Source organism: Leucopleurus acutus, assembly GCF_964270905.1.
Source record: "Leucopleurus acutus genome assembly, chromosome: 15".
In the NCBI taxonomy this organism is placed as follows: domain Eukaryota; kingdom Metazoa; phylum Chordata; class Mammalia; order Artiodactyla; family Delphinidae; genus Leucopleurus; species Leucopleurus acutus.
Window position 1 is genome coordinate 10,087,828 of NC_139157.1, and position 11,782 is coordinate 10,099,609.

The window sequence follows — 11,782 nt, forward strand, 5'->3', positions numbered from 1 at the left end:
CCCAGACCGGGGCACGAACCCATGTCCCCTGCATCGGCAGGCGGACTCCCAACCACTGCGCCACCAGGGAAGCCCTAAAACTTGAAGTGTTTAATTCCAATAGCTGTCTGTTAGAATAAATGCTGTAAGGGTTTTGTCAAATTAAATTGGGGGCATAGCCTCAGCTTTTAAGTAATTTTTCAGCACACTATATATTAGACCAGAAGTTTTCGTGTTGTTTTTTTCCTTGCCAAGACATGCATGGTAAATGTATAGCATATCCCATGTTCACTCCTGGCATACCGGCTAAATCGCCCTTTAAAAAGCTGTTGAGGTGTGAATGAGAGTAATAAACATTATTGGAGACATGATCTTGAATCTATTTTAATATCTAAAAAGTCAATCAGAATGTCCATGTTAGTGACAAATTACTTGTAATACATTTTCCAATTGTCATAACACTCTTTGAGAACTGCTGCCTTGGAGAGTGGTAGTTTCTGATAATATTACAACCCAGCACTGTTGGACACAAACATTGGGACTTAAGGATGCGGTTCTTGGAGCAGTGGGCTCATTGCCTAGGGAGTGCCATTCGTGTCTTAGTCTTTGTGGAGAGCAGCCCCTGGAGTTGTGCAGTACAGAGTGGCCCTGTTTAGAAGGGTAGGTTTGTGGTCCATAATCATGGAAAAATTCTCCCTGGTCAGAGATGAAAGAGGAAAGAGGAGGACTGCAGAGAAGAGGTCCCAGAATTTGGAAAATGCTTCAGGGTAAAGCTGAGTTGCTAGATGGAGATGCAGGTTCCCAGCATGCCCCATCTTCACCAAACTTTTGGGGTTTTAGGTTAGGGGGATGGTTCTGTGGCAATAGCTGTAATTATTATTGTGGAATTCAGTACATTTATTTTATAATGATTTTTGCTTAAATGTACTCAATCCCTAAATCTTTTGTCAAGCACATTTTTAAGCAGGGGAATGTTCTATTGGCCTGTACTAGAGTATCACTGATAAGACCAGCACTTCTGATCTGCATATCAGCAATTGAAACAGGTGGAAAAAACTGAAGGTTTTCGTTTACTATCCATATACTACAAATAGTACAAGCTTAAAAACTTTCTATGAGCCCTACTGTTGAAAGCAACTTGAGGCCCTGTTTATAAGTAGGGTATAAGTAAAGACTCTGGGTTTCCATTCCCACAGGTGTAAAATTAAAGTGTAGTTGATGTACAATATTATATAAGTAACAGGTATACAATATAATGATTCAAAAATTTTCAACGTTATACTCCGTTTACAGTTCTAAAATATTGGCCATATACCCTGTGTTGTAGAATATATCCTTGTAGCTTATTTTATACATAATAGTTTGCACTTGTTAATCCCCTACCCTTATGTTGCTCCTCCCCCCTTCCCTCTCCCCAGTGGTAACCACTGGTTTCTATATCTGAGTCTGTTTTCTTTTTTGTTATATTCACTAGGTTGTTGTATTTTTTAGATTCCACATATAAGTGATATCATACAGTATTTGTCTTTCTCTGTTGGACTTATTTCACGTAGCATAATACCCTCCAAGTCCATCCATGTTGTTGCAAATGGCAAAATTTCATTCCTTTTTATGACTGATTAGTATTACATTGTATATATATATACCACATCATGTTTATCCAGTCATCTGTTGATGGACACTTAGGTTGCTTCCATATCTTGGCAGTTATAAATAATGCTGCTGTGAACATTGGCGTGCATGTATCTTTTCGAATTAATGTTTTTGTTTTTTTCAGATATATGCCCAGGAATGGAATTGCTGGGTTATATGATTCTTCTATTTTCAGTTTTTTGAGAAACCGCCATCCTTTTTTCCACAGTGGCTACACCAATTTACATTCTCACCAACAGAGTACAAGGGTTCCCTTTTCTCCGCATCCTCGCCAACATTTGTTATTTGTGTCCTTTTTGAGGATAGCCATTCTGACAGGGGTGAAGTGATATCTCATTGTAGTTTTGATTTGCATTTCCTTGATGATTAGGGATGTTGAGCATCTTTTCATGTGCCTATTGGCCATCTGCATGTCCTTTTGAAAAAATGTCTATTCAGTTCTTCTGCCCATTTTTTAATTGGGTTGTTTTAAATTTTGAATTGTATGAGCTGTTGATATTTGTTGGAATATTAACCCTGTATCGGTCATATTATTTGCAAATATCTTCTCCCATTCAGTAGGTTGTCTTTTCGTTTTGTTGATGGTTTCCTTTGTTGTACCAAACCTTTTAAGTTTAACTAGGTCTCATTTGTTTATTTTTGCCTTCATTTCCTTTGCTTCAGGAGACAGCTATGTCAAAGAATTTTCTGCCTGTGTTTGCCTCTAGGAATTTTATAGTTTCCAGTCTTACACTTAGGTCTTTAATCCATTTTTAAATTTTTGTGTATGGTGTTAGAGAATGTTCTAATTCCATTCTTTTACTTGTAGCTGTCCAATTTTCCCAGCACCACTTATTGAAGAGGCTGCCTTTTCTCCGCTGTATATCTTTGCCTCCTTTGTTATAGATTAATTGACCATAGGTGCATGGGTTTATTTCTGGGCTCTCTGTTCCATTGATCTATGTGTCTGTTTTTGTGTCAGCACCATACTGTTTTAATTACTGTAGCTTTGTAGTATAGTCTGAAGACAGGGAGTGTGATTCCTCCAGCTCTGTTCTTCTTTCTCAAGATTGCTTTGGCTATCTGGGATCCTTTGTGTTTCCATACAAATTTTAAAGTTATTTGTTCAAGTTCTGTGAAAAAATGCCATGGCTATCTTGATAGGGATTGCATTGAGTCTGTAGATTGCCTTGTGTAGTATGGTCATTTTAACAATATTAACTCTTCCAACCCATGAACATGGTATATCTTTCCATCTGTTGGTGTTGTCTTCGGTTTCTTTCCTCACTGCCATAGTTTTCCAAGTACAGGTCTACCTTCTTAGGTAGGTTTATTCATTGGCATTTTATTCTTTTTGATGCAGTGGTAAATGGGATTGTTTCCTCAATTTCTCTTATAGTTCATTGTTCGTGTACAGAAATGCAACAGATTTCTGTATATTAATTTTGTATCCTGCAACTTTACTAAATTCATTGATGAGTTCTAGTAGTTTTCTGGTGGCATCTGTAGGATTTTTTTTATGTATAGTATCATGTCATCTATAAACAGTGACAGTTTTACTTCTTCCTTTCCAATTTGTATTCTTTTTATTTCTTTTTCCTCTCTGATTGCTGTGGCTAGGACTTCCAGTACTGTGTTGAATAAAAGTGGTGAGAGTGGACATCCTTGTCTTGTTCCTGATCTTAGAGGAAATACTGTCAGCTTTTTCCCTGGGGTTTTTTGTTTGATTTTTGTTTTGGCTCTATTTTATTTATTTCTGCTCTGATCTTTATGATTTATTTCCTTCTACTAACTTTGGGTTTTGTTTGTTCTTCTTTCTCTAGTTCCTTTTGGTGTAAGGTTAGGTTGTTTATTTGATATTTTTCTTGTTTCCTAAGGTAAGCTATATCACTATAAACTTCCCTCTTAGAACTACATTTGCTGCATCCCATAGGTTTTGGATCATTGTGTTTTAGTATTCATTTGTGTCTAGGTATTTTTTAATTTACTTTTGATTTCTTCAGTGATCCATTGGTTGTTTAGTGTTTGGTTGTTTAGTAGTATATCGTTTAGCCTCCACGTGTTTTTGTTTTCTGCAGTTTTTGTAGTTGATTTCTAGTATCAGTGTTCATATCGGAAAAGATGATTGACATCATTTCAACTTTCTTAAATTTACCAGGGCTTGTTTTGTGGAAATGTGATCTATCCCAATCCATGTGCACTTTAAAGGAATATGTATTCTCCTGCTTTTGGATGGAATGTTCTGTGTGTATCAATTAAGTTCATCTGGTCTAATGTATCATTTAAGGCTAGTGTTTCCTTATTGATTTTCTGTCTAGATGATCTGTCCATTGATGTAAATGGGGTGTTAAAGTCCCCTACTATTATTGTGTTACTCTCAGTTTCTCCCTTTATGTCTGTTAATATTTGCTTTATGTATTTAAGTTCTCCTATGTTGGGTGCATATATATTTACAATTGTTATATCTTTTTCTTGGACTGATCCCTTGATCATTATGCAGTGCCCTTGTTTCTTGTAACAGCCTTTATTTCAAAGTCTATTTTGTCTGATATAAGTATTGCTACCTTGGTTTTCTTTTGATTTCTATTTGCATGGAATATCTTTTTTCATCCCCTAACCTTCAGTCTGTGTGTCTTCAGATCTCGTGTAGGCAGCACATATATGGGTCTTGTTTTTGTATCCATTCAGGCACTCTGTTTTTTAATTGGAACACTTCCATTTACATTTAAGGTAATTATTGATATGTACTTTTGACATTTTGTCAATTATTTGGAAGTTGTTTTTGTAAGTCATCAAGTCACAAAAGAACAAAAGAAGGGAAAAAAAAGACCATCTTTAGTGTTATATTTGGATTCCTTTTTGTGTATGTGTATATCTATTATAGATAATTTGGTTTTTGGTTACCATGAGGTTTTTATGTAGTGAGATACATATACATACATAGTTTTATATATATATATATGTATATATATAGTTTTATATATATATGAATTACATATATATTTGTTTTAAGTTGCTGATCTCTTAATTTCAAATGCATTTTAATAACCCTGCATTTCTACTCTCCTCCCCTCACAATTACTGTTTTTGATATAATATTTTACATCTAATTGTTTTGTGTATCCCTTAACTGCTTATTGTGAATATAGATGATTTTACTACTATTGTTTTTTAACCTTCCTACTAGCTTTGTGTGTGGATGACTTCCTATCTTTACGGCGTGTTTGCCTTTTTACCATTGAGCTTTCCAGTTTGTAATTTTCATGTTTCTAGTTATGGCATTTTCTTTTTTGCTTAGAAAAGTTACTTTAACATTTCCTGTAAAACTGGTTTGGTGGTGCTGAACTCTTAGCTTTTGCTTGTCTGTAAAGCTTTTGATCTATCAAATCTACACAAGAGTCTTGCTGGGTAGAGTATTCTTGGTTGTAGGTTTTTCCCTTTCATCACTTTAAATATATGGTGTCACTCTTTTCTGGCCTGCAGAGTTTCTGCTGAAAAGTCAGCTGATAGCCTTATGGGAGTTCCCTTGTATGTTATTTGTTGCTTTTCCCTTGCTGTTTTTAATATTCTCTCTTTACCTTTAATTTTTGCCATTTTAATTGTGTGTCTTGGTGTGTTTCTCTTTGGGTTAATCCTTTATGAGTGGACTCTCTGGATGTCTATGGCTGTTTACTTTCCCAGCTCAGGGAAGTTCTCAGCTATTATGTCTTCAAATATGTTCTCAGCCCCTTTCTCTCTCTTTTCCTTCAGGGACCCCTATAATGTGAATATTAGTGTGTGACCAGGGGATTTTTGCAGAAACTAATGCCTGTGGCCAGCAATTTTTATTTTGGCTGGCCAAAAAGTAATTGTTATTATTTCACTAACACTTTGCGGGTTATTACATTCAGTAGTTAAACCTGACACACCTGTAAAGTCTTCTAATTTTCATGAAATGTTGTCTTCAATCCACTCTTTTGTAGTAGCAAAGGAGCATTCTCCAGCACCGTGAGTTCTATTTTCACTTTCTGTATCAGAATCAATCACTAAGATTTTTTGTCTTTATTTGGTCTTATATTCACATCATCTGAATCAGAACTGTATTCTGAAGAGCTATCATCTGCTGAGACACCAGTCGACATATGTTGCTCAAAGTATCTGCATAAAATTCACCAAAAAATTTTTCTTCACTCAAAATTTCATGATGCATCATTTTTGAAAATTTTATGTTTGTAATATACACAGGTTGGCACGAAAACCTAACGGAGCAAAATGTAAATGATAACAACAATCATAAGTTGTATAATGAACCCTTGATCAATTTTAAGCTCTAACAGCTTCACACAGTGATGTTAATTGTATCACTCTCTAAAAACATACTGATAACGTCTCTGGTCAGAGACGTTAAACTGCCTTCATTTCTTTTCATTCTTTTTGTGTTCAGCATCAGTCATTTCCACTATGTCTTTTCTGTCTTCCAGCTCACTGATCTGTGCCTCTGTATCATTCAGTCAACTGTTGATTCCTTCTAGTATATTTTTCATTTCAGTTACTGTAGTCTTCGTCTCTGGTCGTTCTTTATTTTCTAACTCTTTGTTAAAAACTTCTGACTTCTTGCTCTGTGCATCCGTTCTTCTCCCGAGTTCTTTGTTCACCTTCACGATCACTACCCTGAACACTTTCTTGGGTAGATTGCCCGTCTCCATTCTTCTTCTGGGGTTTTACCTTGTTCCTTTGTCTGGAGCATGTTCCTCTGTCACCTCATTTTGCCTGTTTTTTTGTTTTGTTTTGTTGTTTTAATGTATATGGTAGGTTAGTTACGTTTCCAGACCTTGGAGAAGTGGCCTTCTGTAGGAGACACCCTGTGTCCCAGCAACACAATTCCCTCTTATCACCCAAGCCGTATGCTCTAGGAGTTCCCCCTATGGTTGGTCCTTCTCTTGTGACAGGCTGACTGTGTGGGTGGTCTGGTAGGTTTGGTTGGCCCCCAGTCCAGTTGGGTGCCAGACCCTGCCTTGTGCGGAAGCTGCCGACTGCCGGTTGACAGGGCCGGGTCACGAGGCAGCTGACTGCAGAACCTCAGGGGGGCCCTGGGGCTAGTGCTGGCTCACTGGTGTGTGGAGTCAGGGTACAGAAGATTCTGGGGCTGTTGTCTGCCCCCTGGTGGATGAAGCCAGGTCCTGGCATTAGTGCTAGACTCCTGGCAGGCAGAGCCTGGTCCTGGAGGCTGGTGACAGGGCCCAAGGGTCTTAGAGCTGGTGTCAGATGGCTGGTTGGGTGGGGGTTGTTCCTGACACAGCTGGGTATAGGGTCCAGGGTGTCCCAAAGCTTGTGTTGGCCTGCTGGTGGGGAGGCTGGTCCAGAGGCTAGAGTAGGCTTCCTGGAGGGCTGGGGCAGGCCCAGGAGATTCTGGAGCTGGTGCCTTCCCACTGGTAGGTGGGGCTGGGTCTTGGACCCTGTGGTGGACAGGGCCATGTCTAAAGGCAGCTGGGCTCACGAGGTCTTAAGGCAGCTGTCTGCTGATGGGTGGGGCTGTGCCCCCAACCCAGTTAGTTGCTTGGCCTGAGGCATCCCAGCACTGGGTCAGGTCTTGGCACTAATGAGCTAGAGGGAGGACTCCACAATGGCACCCACCAGCACCAGTGTCCAAGTGGTGAGCTGCAGTTGCCTCCTGCCTCTCCAGGAGACTCTGCAAGACCGGCAGGTAGGTCTGGCCCAGGCTCCTACCAAATTACTGCCTTTGTCCTGGATCCCAGAACATGCGCGATGTTGTGTGTGCCCTTTAAGAGTGAAGTCTCTATTTCCCTAGTCCTCTGGGACTCCTGAAATTAAGCCCCACTAACATTTAAAGCCAAATTCTCTGGGGGCTCGTCTTCCCAGTGCAGGACCCCCCAGGCTAGGGAGCCCGACATGGGCCTCAGAACTCTAACTTCTGTGGGAGAACCTATGCAATGTAATTATTCTCTAGTCTGTGGGTCACCCACTTGGGGATGTGGGACTTAACTGTATTACCAGGCCACCATTCCTACCCGTCTCCTTCTGGTTCCTTCTTTACGTCTTTTGTTGTAGAAGATCTTTTCTGGTAGGTTCTGATCTTTTCGTCCATGGTGGTTTTGCACTTAGTTGTGGTTTTGGTGTGCTCGTGAGGGGAGGTGAGCTCAAGGTCCCTCTTCTCTGCCATGTTGACTGAACTCCTCCACAGCTGAAAAGTTAAAGAGGACTAAATGGCGTTCTTTATCCCACTTGTCTCCCTTCCTTCCCCTTGCTCTGAAGCCTGTCTGTTCCTAGTTGGCTATTTTTCAGATATGATTCCTTCTAGTGGTTCAGTTACTCACTTATGACCCTGGGAAACAAGTAAATAATACTTAGGAAATTAGAGGAAAGAAAAAAAATGGGGCCAAGAGGAGGAACTGGGAACACCAGCCCCCGTGCTGAAGTGGAGCAGCCACTCGGCACTCTCCCACCCAGGCCTCATCGGAGTGTCCCAGCCTCTGCCTTCTCAGCGACGGACCTTGTTCCAGATTCCTGAGAAGGGGCGATGGTAAATGATTCTGTTCATGCCCTGGCTGTCTGATACCCCACTGGAAAACTCTGTCATTAGGCTCAGTTGTAACAGGTGTTCAACCAGAAAGGTGAAGGGAAGGAACCAAGCAGCTCGTTGCAGATCCTGGCCAGAGATGTCTTTCAACTGAGAAAGCCCATGCAAGATTCTTCCAGAGGGGCACTCTTGGGATTTTGGACAAAGCAGTTCTTTTTGTTGGCCACCCTAGACATTTAGCACCACCCCCCGTCCCCACACACCCCTATGCAAACAGTAATCCCCTGCGATTGTGACAGCCGAATTGTCAGGAGTCTCTACTCGAGAACTGCTATTTAGAACTACATTTCCAGTCAGGGATACAGTACTGCCTGTAGTTGAAAACCTTTCATCACACTACAAACTAGAGAGCTGCATGGAAGAGGGAGTTAGGGAGAGACACACATGTCGTGGATATGTGTGTGTGTGTGTCTTCAAGACTGGTGTCTGAGACCCAAACAAAGAGATGGTGGGCATGGACCTCCTCCAGACTACATATGATGGATAACCTTCTATGTCTTCCAGTATCAGAATATTTAAACCAAAATGATATAACTATAAATTAATGCTTTTGACAAACATACCACAATACTTCTATCCATATGAGCTTTGTTCTTGGAACACAGAACATTTTGATGATGCTGTGGTGACACGAGCTAATATATGCTGAGTACTGCCAGGTGCTGTGCTTAATGTACATTATCTCACTTAATCCTCACAGCTCTGTAAGCAGGTAATTATCTCCCTTCTGCACACATGGAAACTACCCCTTAGAATAAGCAGATTTCCCAAGCAGTGGAGTTGGGCTTTGAACAGAGAGGTGTACCTGATACCAGGGTCTGTGCTAAAATGGTGCTACAATGACTGGAACAAATGACTAGGAATTTACAAGTCCCAACAGGATGCACCACCTGAATTTGGAAACACTACAAGGATTCAGCTTCAAGTTGAAATAAGTAAGCATCAAGATAAAAAAGAAAAAATACTAGCCGACTCTCAAAAATCACTCCAAGAATGACTCACGTTTTGCTGTGAGTTCAGGGTGCTTCGCAAATCTGCCTGAGGAGATCTGTGTCCTTGGGAAATAATGGCTGGGATGTGGCTGATGAGAACGCTGCAGTGCTGGGCTGTAGCGCTTCTGAAATACTACCTTCAGAACAGGACCATCTCAGTGAAAAGAATGAATCAAGAGTGTGGATCTAGTATTATCTAAGGTAAAGATTATCCACCTCCCATAAATTAGTGTTCTCCTCGCTCAGGGCGCTGCGCACTTAGGTGGAGCTGACACTGCATGTCAGGATCTTCCAGCCTCCTGCTCTGACTCTCGGATTCCAAACCACCCTCTGCTGATAAAAACATTCTACTCTATCTGCCACTGATTCCTTCTCTATTTACCCCCTACTAAGTTACTTCTCCCTGTTCCTTCCCTCTGGCCTCCAAATTCTTTAAGTCTGAATGGCTTCAGTATGTTTATTTAGATAGAAATCCCATTCTCAGCTGCATCTTTATATACGAAAGCCAACAACACATACCATTCTCCTGGTAGGAAATAATGTCATCGAGGGCTGACGATTTAGAGCATGTTGCCGTCCAGATTTAGAGTGGAGTTTTATGTTATTTAAGGCCCAATAGACTTATACTTGGAAAAAGACAAGAGGTACGTCTCATTGTCTTTCAAGGCAGCGAGAACAGTCTTTACCTTTTGTTGGTCTTCCTTCGCCGGGTATCCACAGCAACAATGTATCAGTCGGTCAGCAACGGGGTACGTCTCTCATTGCTTTGGCTCTTTTCCCCATCTTTTAACATCTGATGACTGATTTTTTTTCATCTTTCAGATGAGAGACTTTCGAAGTAAAATGCAATCAATATTTCCAGCAATTCCCAAGAACTCTGAATCGACTGTTGAATGGGAGGAAGCATTGAAATCCAAATGAGATGAGCATGGTGGGTGAAGTCCAGAACGATTGTTACAGGAAAAGCTGGCTTTGGAGATGTCACGACAGCAAAGGGACTCGACGGATTTCTCCTCAGGAACACATGCAGATTGTTGAGTGAACCTGTGGATGGATGGCATTCAGTGTCCCCATAGGAGGCCAACAGTCATTTCTGTGTGCTGTACTTTATTACAACTGATTTGGTTATGTTCATATGGGGGTGGGGGGTGTTGGAGGGAGAGCAAAGTTTTCCTAAAGTTAGGAAGACTATTTAAAAATAATTATATGGGTACCTTCTCTATGTGGAGGAAATCCCAGGGGAAATACTTCTATGACTGTAACAGTTGAAACCAAGTTTTTTACCTGAAAAACAAAATTATAACGTATGATGGAAAATCTCTATAAACAGACTCCTAACAGCAGTAGTACCTCTAAGTCTAAACAAGTTTCAGCAGCCTTTCTTGTCCGTATGTGGCTGTCAGAACTCGGAGGACTTGCTCCTGTTCCAGACTCCAAAGTGACGGGTTAATGGGTGAATCCTGTCCATCAGGCAGTGGGTGTGGCTCTCTTGTCCTGAACACAGTCTGATTTGTATATGCCAGTCATTTACCTGACAGCCTCACCTTAGGCCCTGTAAATTCTTAGACAAGAAGCCAGTAACAGATTATGATAACTTGAAAGGATAATCATGTGAAAATAACGATACTATGGGTATAAAATGTACTTTTTTGACAAGTTGGTTCTGGGTCCCGAAACACTGACTGACAGTTTATAGCTTTATTTCAGTTGTCAATATAAAAATGGTCCAATTATCACCTATCTTAACAAATATTTTTAACCAAAAAGATACCTGAGAACTGAGTCTCAGGTAAATTAAAATTTTAAGAAAAGTATTTTAACATGTCAGTATGACCAGAAAATTAACCTCTGGTTGAATATCATTGTGCATTTTCTTTATAATTGCTTAGGCTCTAATTAACAATCAGTTTAAAAAAGTACATTTGAAATTTATCTGTTAAAATGAAACCTTTTAGTTTTAAGAAAAAACTTTAAATGAAATGTCAACTGCCTAATGTAACATTTTTCTCTGGACTGTGTTACCCTGTTAAAATTGCTGTATTGTTAATTAAACAGGTGTAATCAGCACCTGGGATTCCTATGTAACCTGTTTAAAATCCAAGACTAAAAGAAAAGGATTGTGAAATTTATCTCAGGGTATGTGGAATAGCAAAATAACTTCACCCACCTTTCATTTTTAACTAAATCTCTGCTAATAAAATAGCTCTAGTCTTTGAATGCAATGAAGGAAGGAAATCGGGAGGAAAACTGAACAGGTTTTTGTCCCTATTATGAGTCTGAGTCTAGGTGGGTGGTGGGTGTGCCACCACCCACCTGGAAGCCTAAAGGAAGGAATGTTTGAGTGCATGTTTGTGTGACATGCCTAAGGTTTACAAAACCCTTCCCATATGCGTCTGTTGTCCTTAAGGGATGGGGGGGGTGGGGGGGGCGGACACGACGACTCCCATAATAATGATGGTGAATCACCTGCTGAGGAAAGGTTGATGGGGACAGATTCCCTAGAACCGGTACCAAGCATAGGCTCCAGCTGCATTTTAAAAGCCAAAATGAAGTAACAAAGATGAAAGTTAAAAGAAAAACAAGCAATATGACTGACTAAAGT

The 11,782-nt window shown here is 40.3% G+C and overlaps 1 protein-coding gene across 1 annotated transcript in view; it reads left to right on the top strand.

The window, feature by feature from the left end:
- The window catches only part of TMEM242 (transmembrane protein 242), a 45,476-nt gene extending 35,171 nt beyond the window's left edge, over positions 1-10,305 (top strand). Inside the window, exon 4 of the mRNA XM_082855538.1 lies at positions 10,003-10,305. Coding sequence (XP_082711664.1) covers positions 10,003-10,101 — 99 coding nt within the window. The 3' untranslated portion in view covers positions 10,102-10,305. The remainder of the gene's footprint in view (positions 1-10,002) is intronic.
- Positions 10,306-11,782: the final 1,477 nt, after the last annotated feature.